The following is a 14043-nucleotide window of genomic DNA, read 5'->3' on the forward strand; positions in this document are numbered from 1 at the left end:
TAGCATGTGAACTGTCGCTTACAACATTATGAAATATCCATAATGTCTTGCATACTCGCATATGTGAAAAAAAATGCTACCTATTTTATAAGTGATTTTTAATAACTACTTTTTTAATTGGCAACATTTCAATATGTAATTAATGAGATTTCATTTTATATGATTTTTATTGATTTTATCAAAATAATAAATAAGCAATAACAATAATTGAATCATATAATTTTCATTCTAAACTTATTGGAATTTTAATAAAGTGCCTCCAGTATGTGTTGCTATTTTATAACTACTTAATCTTTATTCGAATTTTATTATTTAACATGAATAACTTGTACATTTTTAAATCTAAATGCTTGTATCCAAAGATTCATGTACCCCAATCAATTTCTATCTCTTGATTCGTTTCCATGTGAAGTTTAGTGTAATTACGCGTAGAAACATTCTCTAGACTGAGCCATGACTGATTTCTGAAGCAATATTATTTATTAGTAAATTAAATTTGCGTTTTAATAAAAATGCAATGTAGAAAAATTCTTATTATTCTATAAATTATTTCATTAATTTGCAAGACATTTATTTCATAATATTCACAAATACAAAGTAATATATCGTTGTAACACTGTAATTTTTAATTCGCTGTGTGCCAAATTATAAAAATAATAATAATAAAAAATATTGTTATACCGTCAACGAGAAAATCCAAGTAAATAGGTACCAGAAATATGAGTGTATTTATATATTAATTAAAGGAAATATATAACACATACTTAGATTAGGTTATAAGTGATATTATAATTACATAATTAATTCTAAATTAAATACATACATTTTTGCTGTATTTAGAAGCGTCTTCCATCTTACTCATTGATTCTATTAGATTACGCCCAGTCGCAGATGAACGCCCATGTCAATAAAATATGGATTAGATTTTAAGCCAAGGATGTAATGTATGTAAACGATCGCCAGATCACTCCGCTGTGTTTTGTTACGGGTTTCCCATGGACTTTCCTCTGCGACTGTCAACTCACTAGCCTTTCTTTTGGTGGTATAAATGTGTAGATGAAATTTTACAGCAATAATTAGTACCTAATGTAGGACTTCGCTGGTAGATGCTATGTGTATAATTGTGTGATAAACTACGATTTATTAAATAAGGGCTATATTTAAATACATAACAGCACCTCGTTTATTTAATAAACCATGAGTTTATTGATTGTGGATCGTTTAGGAGATAGAGCGAGTTATCACCTAGAGGAGTTATCCACAGTTAAAATGATTTGGTGGTAAATGCTTGTGTGATCAAAATAACTGAAAAGGTTATATCAATAATATGATATTAAAATTGTTGCGGCTCATACTTTATCAGAAATAATTTATCGATTAATTTATTTTAATTAGTTTGTAAGTTGTTATTGATTTTTATAATAATTGGATTGTAAAACGATTCTTCTCAACCGGTAGTTTCGGGTTTGCTTTGTTTTGTTTTGTTTGAAATAATCGTTTTATGTAATTTTATGGCGTTATCCTTGTACATTGCACCTGCATTGTTGGGCATACCCTTCTTTACAAACATTTTTCTAATTTACAATATTTGCAAAAATGTTTTTAATATCCTAAATTACATCGATAATGCCAATATTTGCTAGAAATTAGATATATTTTATGTCCGAACTATAGATAAGTCAAAAATCATTGTTGTTGTTGATAATTTATCCGGTTTTGCGAACTGCAAAATTAATTTTTGCTATTGTTAAAAGTTATTGCCAAATTTTTATTTGTCCCAAATTTTTTTGTCTGTGTACATATCCATTAAATAAATTATCTACTGAAGATCATAACGAGTTTTATTTAACCCCTAAACATAACCGACCAATAAATTAGAACTTGGTGGTAATAAGTAACATTTGATCTATTACATTGAACAAACTTTGTAGAAATATTGAGCAACATATATATATATATAAATGAATTTTTGTCTGTATGTCCTTTATAAAATCGTAAATCTTCGGCAAAGTGTTGTGCGTGAGCCCACAAAGGTATCTGAGTTAGTACGACAAAAAAAGGCGTAGCAACGCGCGCAGGGTACAGCTAGTTATCTATCTATAAACCGACATTATGATCGTCTGCACGTACTTTTTCCCTATCTTCACCGATATCTTCATCTTAAATATTTTTTATTTAAAAGTTTACTCCAGAGACTATCTAGTGTTCATAAAAAAAGGATCTATACCTAAAGGTTACAGTAAAATTCTAATGGAGTCATCTAAAACGAGGTATTTTACATATTAATATTTTGAAATGACCAACCAAGGCGGTGCACCTTGGCTGTAAAGGTGGGTGCGCACCTTTACAGGTTCTGAAACGCCAGCGTTGTGGTAGACTTCCACAACATTACTGATATAGAATATTTTTCACATACAAAGTATGACTACAAGTCGTGTTCTTGTAATAAACGTCAGAATTGCGTTTAATAAACAAATTGTCCTTCCCATGCACCAGTTACTAAAAAAGTTATCTGGTATATACCTAACTATTTATCTACCAGATGTTTCTATTAATAACCCGTGAATCCAAAAGTTATCGATTATTTATTGAAGTGAAATAAGCCATAGACTTGCTTTATCGCCTGTTTATATGTAGGCTTATATTATTTAATTTATATGCGAGTTAGTTTTATCCTCAACTTTACCTACAGGTCTCAGAATTATTTATTTATTTTATTCATTTATTTTGGGAGGAACAACAGCTGAGAAATATAATGTACAAAATGATATAGAAATAAAAAGCTGCCAATAGTTTCCCACTGGTAGTCACAGAATAAGGAAGTATAAAAAAGAAAACTTACTCTACATATTAGCCGTAGTAACAAGAACACGTACAGAGTACAAAATGTGGTTAGTGAAATGATGTAAGTATAGAGTTAGGTGCAGTCAAACTTTAGACACAGTTATAAAACTATACATATGTACGTACAATTATAAAACTATACAATTACTTATTAAGGACAGAATTACTGATAAGGTTCCTTGGAGCCGCACAGCTAGTGTTAAATAGATCGAAGTCAAATTTTTTAGAATATGCATTAAACTTACTACCCAGACAAATGATTTTTGCATAAAGTTTGTGGAAACTAGTGGTGTGTGTACTAACGGGTTATTGCGAAAAAGTTTACTAGGAAGAAGACTGGCTAAACGATCAGGGCAATCTATTGACTTCTTTGTATATTGTGTAATTGTTGGCAACGACCGCCTGAGAGTGATTATCTATATACGAAGGAACCATCTATGCAGGTCACCTCTGATACCGGCCTGATCTACTTGTTTAGAAGGAGTCTGTGGTGTATCCGATCGAATGCTTTACTGTAGTCAGTATAGATTACATCTACCTGAGGGCCATCACCCATAGCAGCCAATAAAAAAATCATTAAAAAGAATTAAGTTCGAAACAGTTGAGCGACCCTTCTAGAAGCCGTGTTGGTTGAGACTAAAAGACCCCTGAAGCCCTACATAAATGTGATCATAAACGATTTTTTCAAATAATTTCGCTAAAATACAGTTTTGAGATAGGCCTGTATTTTATTATTTTTTGTTTACTGCCTTTTTTATGAACAAGTGATATATAGGCAGACTTTCATATATTTGGCACAACACACTCTTTGAGCGAACGTTCAAATAGTAGATAAACAGGGAATGCAAGCGATACTGCACATTTTTTTAGAAAACATCAAATGTGATGTTAGACGTGAGGTGCATTTTACTATCTTTTCATAACATTATAATTTTTTAGTTAGATTTTGCAATTAATTATTTGCGGACCTGTATTTTAGAAATTTTATTTATTTCAATTAATAAAGAATAAAAGAATAACTATTCCGCGCGGAGCGAAGCCACGAACTTAACCATGGATTGGGATTTAGTCAACACTCCAGCAAAATAGTCGTTGAAATTTGTTTCAATCTGAAAATTAGTTAAATATAGTAGTGAGCGATGGGTGTAAAAAATAAACAAACCTATACTAAATTCAATTTATTTAAAAAATTATACAAACAATCTTTACAATAACTCGCGCTCATATTTACAGTGACGACGCTGACTAATTAACCTATAGAAATTTTTTTGATTTTGTTAAGTTTAACATAATAGAACATAAATGAAATATTTGTGTCGATAAGTCTTAAAGAATTTTTAATTTTTTATGTTGTTTATATTGTTCTTAATACAAACATGAGACATATTACTATGATGAAGAAATTTATATCAATTTATTGTATGAAAAATTATTGCTTTCAATATTTTATAAATACTTGAATTATCATTAATTCCTAAATAACAATGTAATAAGAAGTTCTATTTGAGTTTATTATAGATCTGGTATTAGCGAGAAGTATACATCTAAAAAATAATAGTTAATAAATATGAATACCTAATTACATACATTCCACATAATATCTTACAAGTTTTTCTAATGAATGTTACAAACTAAATTAAACTTTTCGTAGTATCTATATAACAATTCGTAATTATATATAGCTGTAATATATAAAGTGTTCGACTCTTAACTGCGTTCCTTTAAATCGGGCGTTCTATAGGCTATCACGCTAAGCATGAAAAATAATTCCTAGCCCATTTGAAAATTTGACTTTGTTTAAATAGACGAGTCACTTTAATAGACTTATTCCACGTGTACCTTTCGTGGGCGCGTAAGCTCGGCTGTAATCTATAGTAATATTATAAAGCTGAAGAGTTTGTTTGCTTGAACGCGCTAATCTCAGGAACTACTGGTCCGATTTGAAAAATTATGTCAGTGTTAGATAGCCCATTTATCGAGGAATGCTATAGGCTACATATCATCATGCTAAGACCAATAGGAGCGGAGCACCAATAATGTTTCAAAATCGGTTTTTTTACCTATTGAGAGCTTCCCCAGTTAGCCCAAAGTAACTATTCCACGCGGACGAAGTCGCGGACAGAATCTAGTTTACAATAAAAACATTCTACGAGAAAAAGGATTCCTCTCCATATACGGTTCTTTAGTTGTATGGGGCAGTTAGTATTGATATTTCATTTTATCGACGCCTTTTAAGACTAAGAAAAAAATGTTATTGAACAGTTATACAGAAGCCCATTTATAATAATAATTATATATACGTTGCCGGTGTAACTCGTTTATTAAGACAAAATAAAATTTAAAAAAGGTTAAGATTTTTTTTTCACCTGAAAGGTGATGGATAACACCTACAGAACCACCACTAAAGGAACGCGGTTTGGAGTCGAACAGCCTATATATGTATAGCTCTAATTTATGCTTCATCCATATAACTACATGTCTATTTTTTGAATGGTGCTATAACTATTAAAGTTTTTAAAATATTTCTTAACGCTGATGATAAGCTATATTTTTTTAAGATTTCTTACTTATTAATTAAAAAAAAAATGTATAAAAGCATGGTAATATTATAAAATTATTTAATTTTTTTATAATTCTACATCCTTTTTTTATTTATTTATATAGTTCATAAAATTGTGCAAGACTGAAACAAGGCTGAACCTTTACGAAAATTAGATTCCTTTTATATGAAATCAAAGATTACATCCTTAACATAATTAATATACAGAAAGTTTGGCCTCTGTTGTCATACAAATAATTTAAAATGAAAAGAATAATTATATTTGTCTGTGAAACACGAAGTTTTACTTCAATTGTTGAAAGGAAGCTGACCTTTTCTGTTCTACGTTTCACAATTAATTAGATTAAATAATATTTACGTATTCATAATCAAAGACAACCCCTGTATTTATCAGTTACAATTTTTATTCTACCACTTTTTCGACTCTTGTTACAAATTCCTTACAAAATGCAAGATACATTGGAGAGCAATGTGAAATTAATACAAGTGTCATCTGTCGTAAAAATTTATGAAAATTTACGAGAAGTATATCTGTCGTGCCTCTGACGGAGACTGTTCCATGGGGCAGTAGGGACACTTCAACCTGTAAAAAGATTAAATTCTGTCATGTTAATAAATAAAAAGTAAAGAACATGTTGTGTGTTATGTGTGAAATGGAGCTAAAGTATTTAAATGATATGGCTGGGCCGATTTGACTTATTTTGATCTTAAAATATTTGTGGAAGTTCAAGGAAGGTTTAAAAGGTGAGAAATATAAATAAAAAGTAACGGAAAAAACTAAAATTGACAATTTAATTTTCCAATACAAAAGGTGGGTAAGTGGTGCGTGAGGGCTACTTGAGGTGAGTGGAGCATTTGGGGTACTTTGAGCGAGTGGAGTAAACACGTCGATCGTACTTGACGCCCATGGCGAGCTTGTTGAGCGCGTCGCGCGAGATGACGTGTCCGCACAGCAGGCGCATGGGCGGGTTGTGCTCCGACGCCTGCTGGCGCAGGATGGGGCACGCGAACACCGAGTGGTAGCCGCCGCCCTCCTCGCCCAGCTCCACCTGCGCGTTGTTGGACCGTTTATTGTGTTACTACAATGTTACCATTCCGAGTTGTGAGTGTGTGAGGTAGAGAGCAGTGACCTCAAGCGGCAGCTCGTCGTCGGCCCAGGCGGCCAGCACGTGGGGGTGCGACATCTTGGCGCGGATGTCGTGCAGCGCGGGCAGCACGCGCGCGTGTGTGTGTGTGCGTGTATGTGTGAGGTAGAGAGCAGTGACCTCAAGCGGCAGCTCGTCGTCGGCCCAGGCGGCCAGCACGTGGGGGTGCGACATCTTGGCGCGGATGTCGTGCAGCGCGGGCAGCACGCGCGCGTGTGTGTGTGTGCGTGTATGTGTGAGGTAGAGAGCAGTGACCTCAAGCGGCAGCTCGTCGTCGGCCCAGGCGGCCAGCACGTGGGGGTGCGACATCTTGGCGCGGATGTCGTGCAGCGCGGGCAGCACGCGCGCGTGTGTGTGTGTGTGTGTGTGTGTGTGTGTGTGTGTGTATGTGTGAGGTAGAGAGCAGTGACCTCAAGCGGCAGCTCGTCGTCGGCCCAGGCGGCCAGCACGTGGGGGTGCGACATCTTGGCGCGGATGTCGTGCAGCGCGGGCAGCACGCGTGCGTGAGTGTATGTGTGTGCGTGTATGTGTGAGGTAGAGAGCAGTGACCTCAAGCGGCAGCTCGTCGTCGGCCCAGGCGGCCAGCACGTGGGGGTGCGACATCTTGGCGCGGATGTCGTGCAGCGCGGGCAGCACGCGCGCGCGCGTGTGTGTGTGTGTGCGTGTATGTGTGAGGTAGAGAGCAGTGACCTCAAGCGGCAGCTCGTCGTCGGCCCAGGCGGCCAGCACGTGGGGGTGCGACATCTTGGCGCGGATGTCGTGCAGCGCGGGCAGCACGCGCGCGTGTGTGTGTGTGCGTGTATGTGTGAGGTAGAGAGCAGTGACCTCAAGCGGCAGCTCGTCGTCGGCCCAGGCGGCCAGCACGTGGGGGTGCGTCATCTTGGCGCGGATGTCGTGCAGCGCGGGCAGCACGCGCGCGTGTGTGTGTGTGCGTGTATGTGTGAGGTAGAGAGCAGTGACCTCAAGCGGCAGCTCGTCGTCGGCCCAGGCGGCCAGCACGTGCGGGTGCGACATCTTGGCGCGGATGTCGTGCAGCGCGGGCAGCACGCGCGCGTGTGTGTGTGTGCGTGTATGTGTGAGGTAGAGAGCAGTGACCTCAAGCGGCAGCTCGTCGTCGGCCCAGGCGGCCAGCACGTGGGGGTGCGACATCTTGGCGCGGATGTCGTGCAGCGCGGGCAGCACGCGCGCGTGTGTGTGTGTGCGTGTATGTGTGAGGTAGAGAGCAGTGACCTCAAGCGGCAGCTCGTCGTCGGCCCAGGCGGCCAGCACGTGCGGGTGCGACATCTTGGCGCGGATGTCGTGCAGCGCGGGCAGCACGCGCGCGTGTGTGTGTGTGCGTGTATGTGTGAGGTAGAGAGCAGTGACCTCAAGCGGCAGCTCGTCGTCGGCCCAGGCGGCCAGCACGTGCGGGTGCGACATCTTGGCGCGGATGTCGTGCAGCGCGGGCAGCACGCGCGCGCCCGCCAGCACGGCGCCCGCCAGCGGCGAGTGCGGCGCCAGGCGCAATAATGCGCACGCCTCGCGCACGAACAGCTCGGCGGCCTCCGCACCTGTGTTACATAAAAACATTCAACCTTATTTCTGTAAACTACGACAGGAGACAACTACGGCAACACTACCATAGAATTTCCTGGTACTACAGATTGATATTACTCTATATTTTTCTTGTTCATTATTGTCTATATATTTTATTCTTATGGGCCTGTAAAAGAAGGTATACACAATCCTTTCTGTTTTTCCGACTCTTATTAAGACAAATCATCAAAAGGCGTGATTTGACGATATGTTAGCGCAACGGTCACAGCAGTGAAACAAACCCACACGTGCATACATTTTTATTAGCCATACAGATGTTCGCTGTGGTCAGGTTGAATGTTTGTAGTTGTGTATGTTACTGGATCAGACAGAGGAGTAAATCCTGGCCGGGGCCGTAGAGTATAAAGCGTTTGTCAAGGTCTACAAATGTATTGTTAAGTCAGGTTAGGCATCAGGCCAGGACAGGGCACACACCCAGCGCGCGCGGGTCCAGCAGCTGCGCGTAGTGCGGCGGCGGCGGCGGCGCGCCGGGCGAGCACCAGGCCAGCGCGCACACGGCCGCCTGCAGCTGCCGCTCGTGGCGCGCCGCGTGCGCCGGGAACTGCAGGCGCGCGTACGCGATGGCTGCACACACGCCCTCCTCACGCGCCAGCTGTCAAGTTCATACGCTTTGTTATTCGACTGACGTAGGGCACAGCAGGAATTTCTTGCTCAAAATATGGAGCAGCTCGACTGGGGTAGTACCTTACAGAAGATCACAGCAAAATAACACTGCTTTCAAGCAGTATTGTGTTCCTGTTGGTGAGTAAGGTGACCTGAGCTCCTGGGGGGGATTGGGGATTGGGTCGGCAACGCGCTTGCGATGCTTCTGGTGTTGCAGGCGTCTATAAGCTACAGTAATCGCTTACCATCAGGTAAGCCGTACGCTTGTTTGCCGAACCAGTGATATAAAAAAAAAATTTCATTCTGTATTCATATACGTATCGTGTATATTTTAAGTGTGGTCGACGACCTTTTGTTTCATTTGTTTTGAGACTATATGCCATAGTGCTCGAAAACTGGACACTTTTTCAACTATTAAATTTGTTGTTTGACTAGTTGTTCGACATACGCTAGGCTAGATTTATTGTTAAACTAGTTCATCAACTGGTTGTTAATTTAATACTTAAAAATGAATTAATTTAATACTAAAAATTATTTACTTTTTTTGAATTTCCTTAGCGCTTGGAATTTCTTAGACTAGATACTAGAGGTGTTCGTTATATTAGATAGCGGATAAAACAACCTATTATTTATGAATAATCATATAACCTATTATTTATGAATTATCATATCACCTATTATTTATTTTACATGGCAAGCGTTATTTATGTTGAAGGATATTTTTATCACTTCACAACTGAAATGTACACACAGCCAAATTGTACTCTGTCCAGAACATCTCACCTTACCTTATAATATATTAGTCCCATATCAAATTCTATTCTATTAGTAACTAGCTAAGAACTATTTTCTTTTCAATGTCCAAAACTAACATATTTTTGAAAACTAATATTCTAAGAATATTATGGTTCGTACTATTATTATTTTATTATACTACACGTACATTACATTTCGGGATAATTTCTGATATCGCTAGCAACAAAAACTCTTTCTGTGAAAATAATAACGTTTTAAGAGTAGCGTGTTGTTATAAAGTATTATTAATATATAGCCGTTGTGAACATCTCCACTAAAATACTATACCAACTCTGTCTCTCCTTATATCATCTTATATGATATAGCGAAATCCTGAAATCAACATCTGGAAATGTCACAATACTCTAAAGCTAATAGAAACATTTGTTATAATCAGACCCCAGACCACAAGAATAAAAAGCTCAATTCATCTTCATCATGTCACCACTGCTCAGTCTAGTATCGTCAATGGCCTACTTAGCATAGATACCATATGATTATAAGAGAACTAAAAGCACGGTAAGACACAAGGTCACAATCACCTTAAGCGCTTGCATGCGGTGTAAGGCGAAGGGCAGCGGCGAGTGCGCGAGGTCGCTGTCCCTCGCCGCGGCCCAGGCGAGCGCGGGCGCGGGGTCGCCGTCCGCCAGCGCGGCGGCGCAGCGCTGCAGCTGCGCGAACGTGCTGCCGCGCTCCGCCGTCACCCCCGCCTCCGTCACTAGCGAGTCGCCCACCTCGTCCAGACCCTGTGTACACACAGCACATATTATAATCTCCCGTGCATAAATAGAGGGCGTTTTTCATACATTAATACCTTTTAACTAATCAGGGATGTAGTGTTATGCATACTTGAGGTGTAAAATGTAATGAAAAATAATTACATTCGGGGCTATACTTTTATTCTCTATACACATTTTGAGTGTAGGATTCGCAAACAAATAATTTCTCTTTGACAAAGACTTATTTACAAAAACCGTTTTATTTTATAGTTTTTTTCTTGTGTATTTAATATTTTAAGTTTTTAAAATAAGTGTTGTAGTAACGGAAAGTAGTAACGGAACATTACTGATAATAATCTGTCTTAATAATATGTCAATGACAGTTGACTTGATGGAAACACTCTCTCTTGGCAGCCACTGAGGTGAACGGTCGTGTCCTTACATTAATATTAATAAATAAGTAATTAGCCTTTTAGTAAATCCCCAGTGTAATAAATATAAATTAATAAATACCACCAAAGACTGTATGAAAGTTTTGTATGATTTGATTTGTGATCTTGCTAGAGATAAACCGGGTAACGTACTTCTCTATAGTTCTTGAATAAGATGATGCACATAGTGATATAATTGTCAGTCTCTAAAAATGACTCACCTGTCTATAAAGATGTTGAGCAATAGCCTGTTCCATAATAGGCCTATTAGCATCAGAGCAAAATGTCTCAGCCTTTGGTGCAACAGCTGCATAGTCAGCTATGAAATGTCTATCAATGGATTTACCAACTTTAGACACTGTTGCATGTAATTCACGGTGCTCTAAAAAAATATTTAAATATTATTATGCACTGCACAGCGTTTAAATTTTAATAGTGCTTATATATAATATGCTAAATTATCATATGTTGTAAAAAATTATAAAAATTATTAATACTTTTATTTAAATGGGACTTTCCAAAAAACATTACAGAATTTTGATGAAATCTAAATTTATTTTTTAAATTTTCTGTCACTAATAATTCAATATTATATATCTTTTCAAAACCAAGTAATTTTCTGAGAAAATATTAACAAAGTAGTCAATATATATAAGTCAGTAATGTAAGAAGAATATATGAATGGTTTAGATATATTTTTATAATTTATTTTCTGGTACCTGTTGATAATTGAAAAACATTCTGCTTAACAGAAGCTGTTAAGTCATTCACAGTCTTCAATTGGCTTTGTGATAGTGGTGTGTCCGAGGGTACTGAAAATTTAAAACAAATATACATTTTAAAATAATTTGAATAATTATTTTACACACGACTTCACAAACAAAACTATACAATAGTAAAAGTAAAACTAAACTATTACACTTCTATGAACCGAGTTTATATGATGGTAGGAAATCAAAAAAATTAGCTATTAGTTATAAAATATTATTATTTCAAAGATTACACTTGCTAACAAAGTAGTGTAGATCAATTTTTCCTTTGGTTTTAAAAACAATGATTTGATAACATAACATAAACATTACATAACACTTTTACTTAAGTCAAATAAATATTTATAAATAAAATAATCAATTTTGCTTTAATTACTTGTTATTTTGCATAAAAAGTCACTAAGTTATATTACAAGAAGTGCCAAATCATTGACGCACAAAGAAAGTCAAAGAAAAATATTTGTACTTACGTTGCGCGAATTCTTTTTTCAGTTCTTGCACCTGGTTAAGTATATCTTCTAAAACCTTCTTCGCATGGTCATTTAAAGCAGTGAATTTAGTTGTAGCTTTGTCTAAATCTTGTTCAACTCCCAGACATGAATCCATTGCTTTTCGATAGTTACACGAAATCACCACTGCTGAGCCGGAAACTTATAAATTTACTTATTTTTCAATATAAACAGTACAGTCTATAAAATTGATACGTTATCACAAATGCTAGATATTGTTACATATAGCCTAAACACCTAAACTTCAATCTTTTCGCTCATAACAAAGATTTTACTTGGTACGTTTTTCAATTCAACACTCTTTACCATTTTTATTTTTAATCTGTTGTTCAAAATTTCAAATATACCATAGAGATTTTACTTTCCATAGTTTCCATAAAAGTTACTAAGTTATAATAATAATACAATAAAGTGGGGAACTAGAGGTCGAAATTCGACCATAACTAAAAATTTAAATTAAAGAAAACCAAAAAATAATGAAAATAAGGAACCTTTTCTTTAATTTTTCAATTTGTCTTCAGACTTTGACAATCTACAAAAGAAATATTATAAGCGTGTGTGTGTGTGTATCATAGAGCAACACGGAGGGGAGAGCCATTGCGTTTGTTACCGTACAAAACTGGCTGTCATTTTTTGTGGGGGGAAATTACACACATGCACACTTTATCTAATTCCCACACAAATATAATCGTCTATCACTACGAAACTCACACATACTTTATTAAAGTCACACTTACATTTTTCACACACAAATAAATACATTCTCTGTCATTACAGTATAATGACACGCCGCAACTACACTGACAAGTTGCTTACAGCCGTGGTTGTACCAACTGTCGATATGCATTATCGATAAATTCAAGTACTCGGTTAGGGAAATAAGGTTTTTAAAGTGGATACAAAGGTAAGATGTTATTATAAAAATAGACTTAATTTATTATATACTACAAATCAAACATCTTCATGTAAAATAAACGATTATAAAGAGTAAAGATTTGATTGTATGTTTGTTAGCATTGAATAGGCTCCGAAACTACTACTATCCATAGATCAAGTAAAAAGAATAGATAACGCACTTAGAACAAAAAAGTGAAGCCACTTTTTTAAATATGTGTGAGTGAATGAAGTGTTGACACTCTTTAAAAAAAGTCCCTGAAAATGTTATTAAATGGGATTAAACACAATTAATTTAATATAGGTAAAATGAGTATGCGAAAATAAAAATCTCTTTATGGTTTTAAATATATTTTTTCTCCTTTTTTGCTTCAAATTGTTAAATAAATCTATTGCAGCCATGTTTTGATTTAATGAATTATATAAATCTGTATCAATGAAAATTGCGTTTTTAAATAATTGATGATTCCTCTGAAGGGAAAGTTCCTGTTTTAAAGACGTCTAACTCTTTGCTGTAATGATTTAATTTTTTTACATTTTTTTAAAATAAAGTTCCTGTTTTTTTAACTTTTCTCTTAGTTTATGTTTTCTAGGTGTATCAAAGATTGAATCTTGGTTAAAGACTAATTTAAGACTCATCCGGTAGGTCCTAGAACAAAAAATTCAACATTAAAATACCTAGTAGTAAGTAGTAGTATATACGTGATGGTACTCTGCGAAGTCCACGTTTTGTACCGTACATGTCAGCTTTATCAAAATGGTTTGAACAAACCACACTAGATGAGGATGGCTGTCGTTGTAGTTCATTTCAGCTCAGTCACACAGCAGCTACCTATTCTATCTATCTCCTATTAAATTATTCGTTGGAAACCTAAAATCATGATATTTAGTAGTAAAATATGAGTAGTTAATTCACAAATTTAAACAGACAAAAACGAGTTAAAAATTCATATTGACTTCAATTTAGGTAAAACATAAAATCACACGATAAAAAAAAAAAAACAATAATGATGTCCACTTTCTACTTAATTATTTTTCTATGATTGCCTACAATTTATTTACCCGCATTTTGGGCTAATGGAAATAAAAATTACTGGTAACACTCCCTCGGTACGTCATTTCGGGGCATAGAAATTATAAGTTTCGAATAAACTCAATATTATTTAGGAATAACAAA

The 14043-nt window shown here is 36.5% G+C and overlaps 1 protein-coding gene across 1 annotated transcript; it reads right to left on the reverse strand.

Annotated features, from left to right (window-relative positions):
- Positions 1-5786: 5786 nt before the first annotated feature.
- On the reverse strand, positions 5787-12290 carry LOC123660831 (E3 ubiquitin-protein transferase RMND5B). Its single transcript, XM_045595863.1, has 8 exons — positions 11934-12290; positions 11413-11505; positions 10915-11075; positions 10086-10289; positions 8560-8737; positions 7915-8099; positions 6302-6453; positions 5787-5987 (listed from the first exon to the last, which is right to left on the reverse strand). The coding sequence occupies exons 1-8, from the start codon at positions 12067-12069 to the stop codon at positions 5921-5923; spliced, it is 1176 nt and encodes a 391-aa protein (XP_045451819.1). The 5' UTR covers positions 12070-12290; the 3' UTR covers positions 5787-5920.
- Between the last annotated feature and the right edge of the window lie 1753 nt (positions 12291-14043).

The sequence above is a fragment of the Melitaea cinxia genome, chromosome 16 (genome assembly GCF_905220565.1).
Source record: "Melitaea cinxia chromosome 16, ilMelCinx1.1, whole genome shotgun sequence".
Taxonomy (NCBI): Eukaryota; Metazoa; Arthropoda; class Insecta; order Lepidoptera; family Nymphalidae; genus Melitaea; species Melitaea cinxia.

Coding starts and splice junctions, on each gene's coding strand:
- LOC123660831 (XM_045595863.1), bottom strand. CDS start 12,069: ATGGATTCATGTCTGGGAGTTGAACAAGATTTAGACAAAGCTACAACT. Junction 11,506..11,933: donor GAAAAAAGAATTCGCGCAAC/GTAAGTACAAAT, acceptor TTAAATTTTCAG/TACCCTCGGACACACCACTA. Junction 10,290..10,914: donor CTCAACATCTTTATAGACAG/GTGAGTCATTTT, acceptor GTGTGTACACAG/GGTCTGGACGAGGTGGGCGA.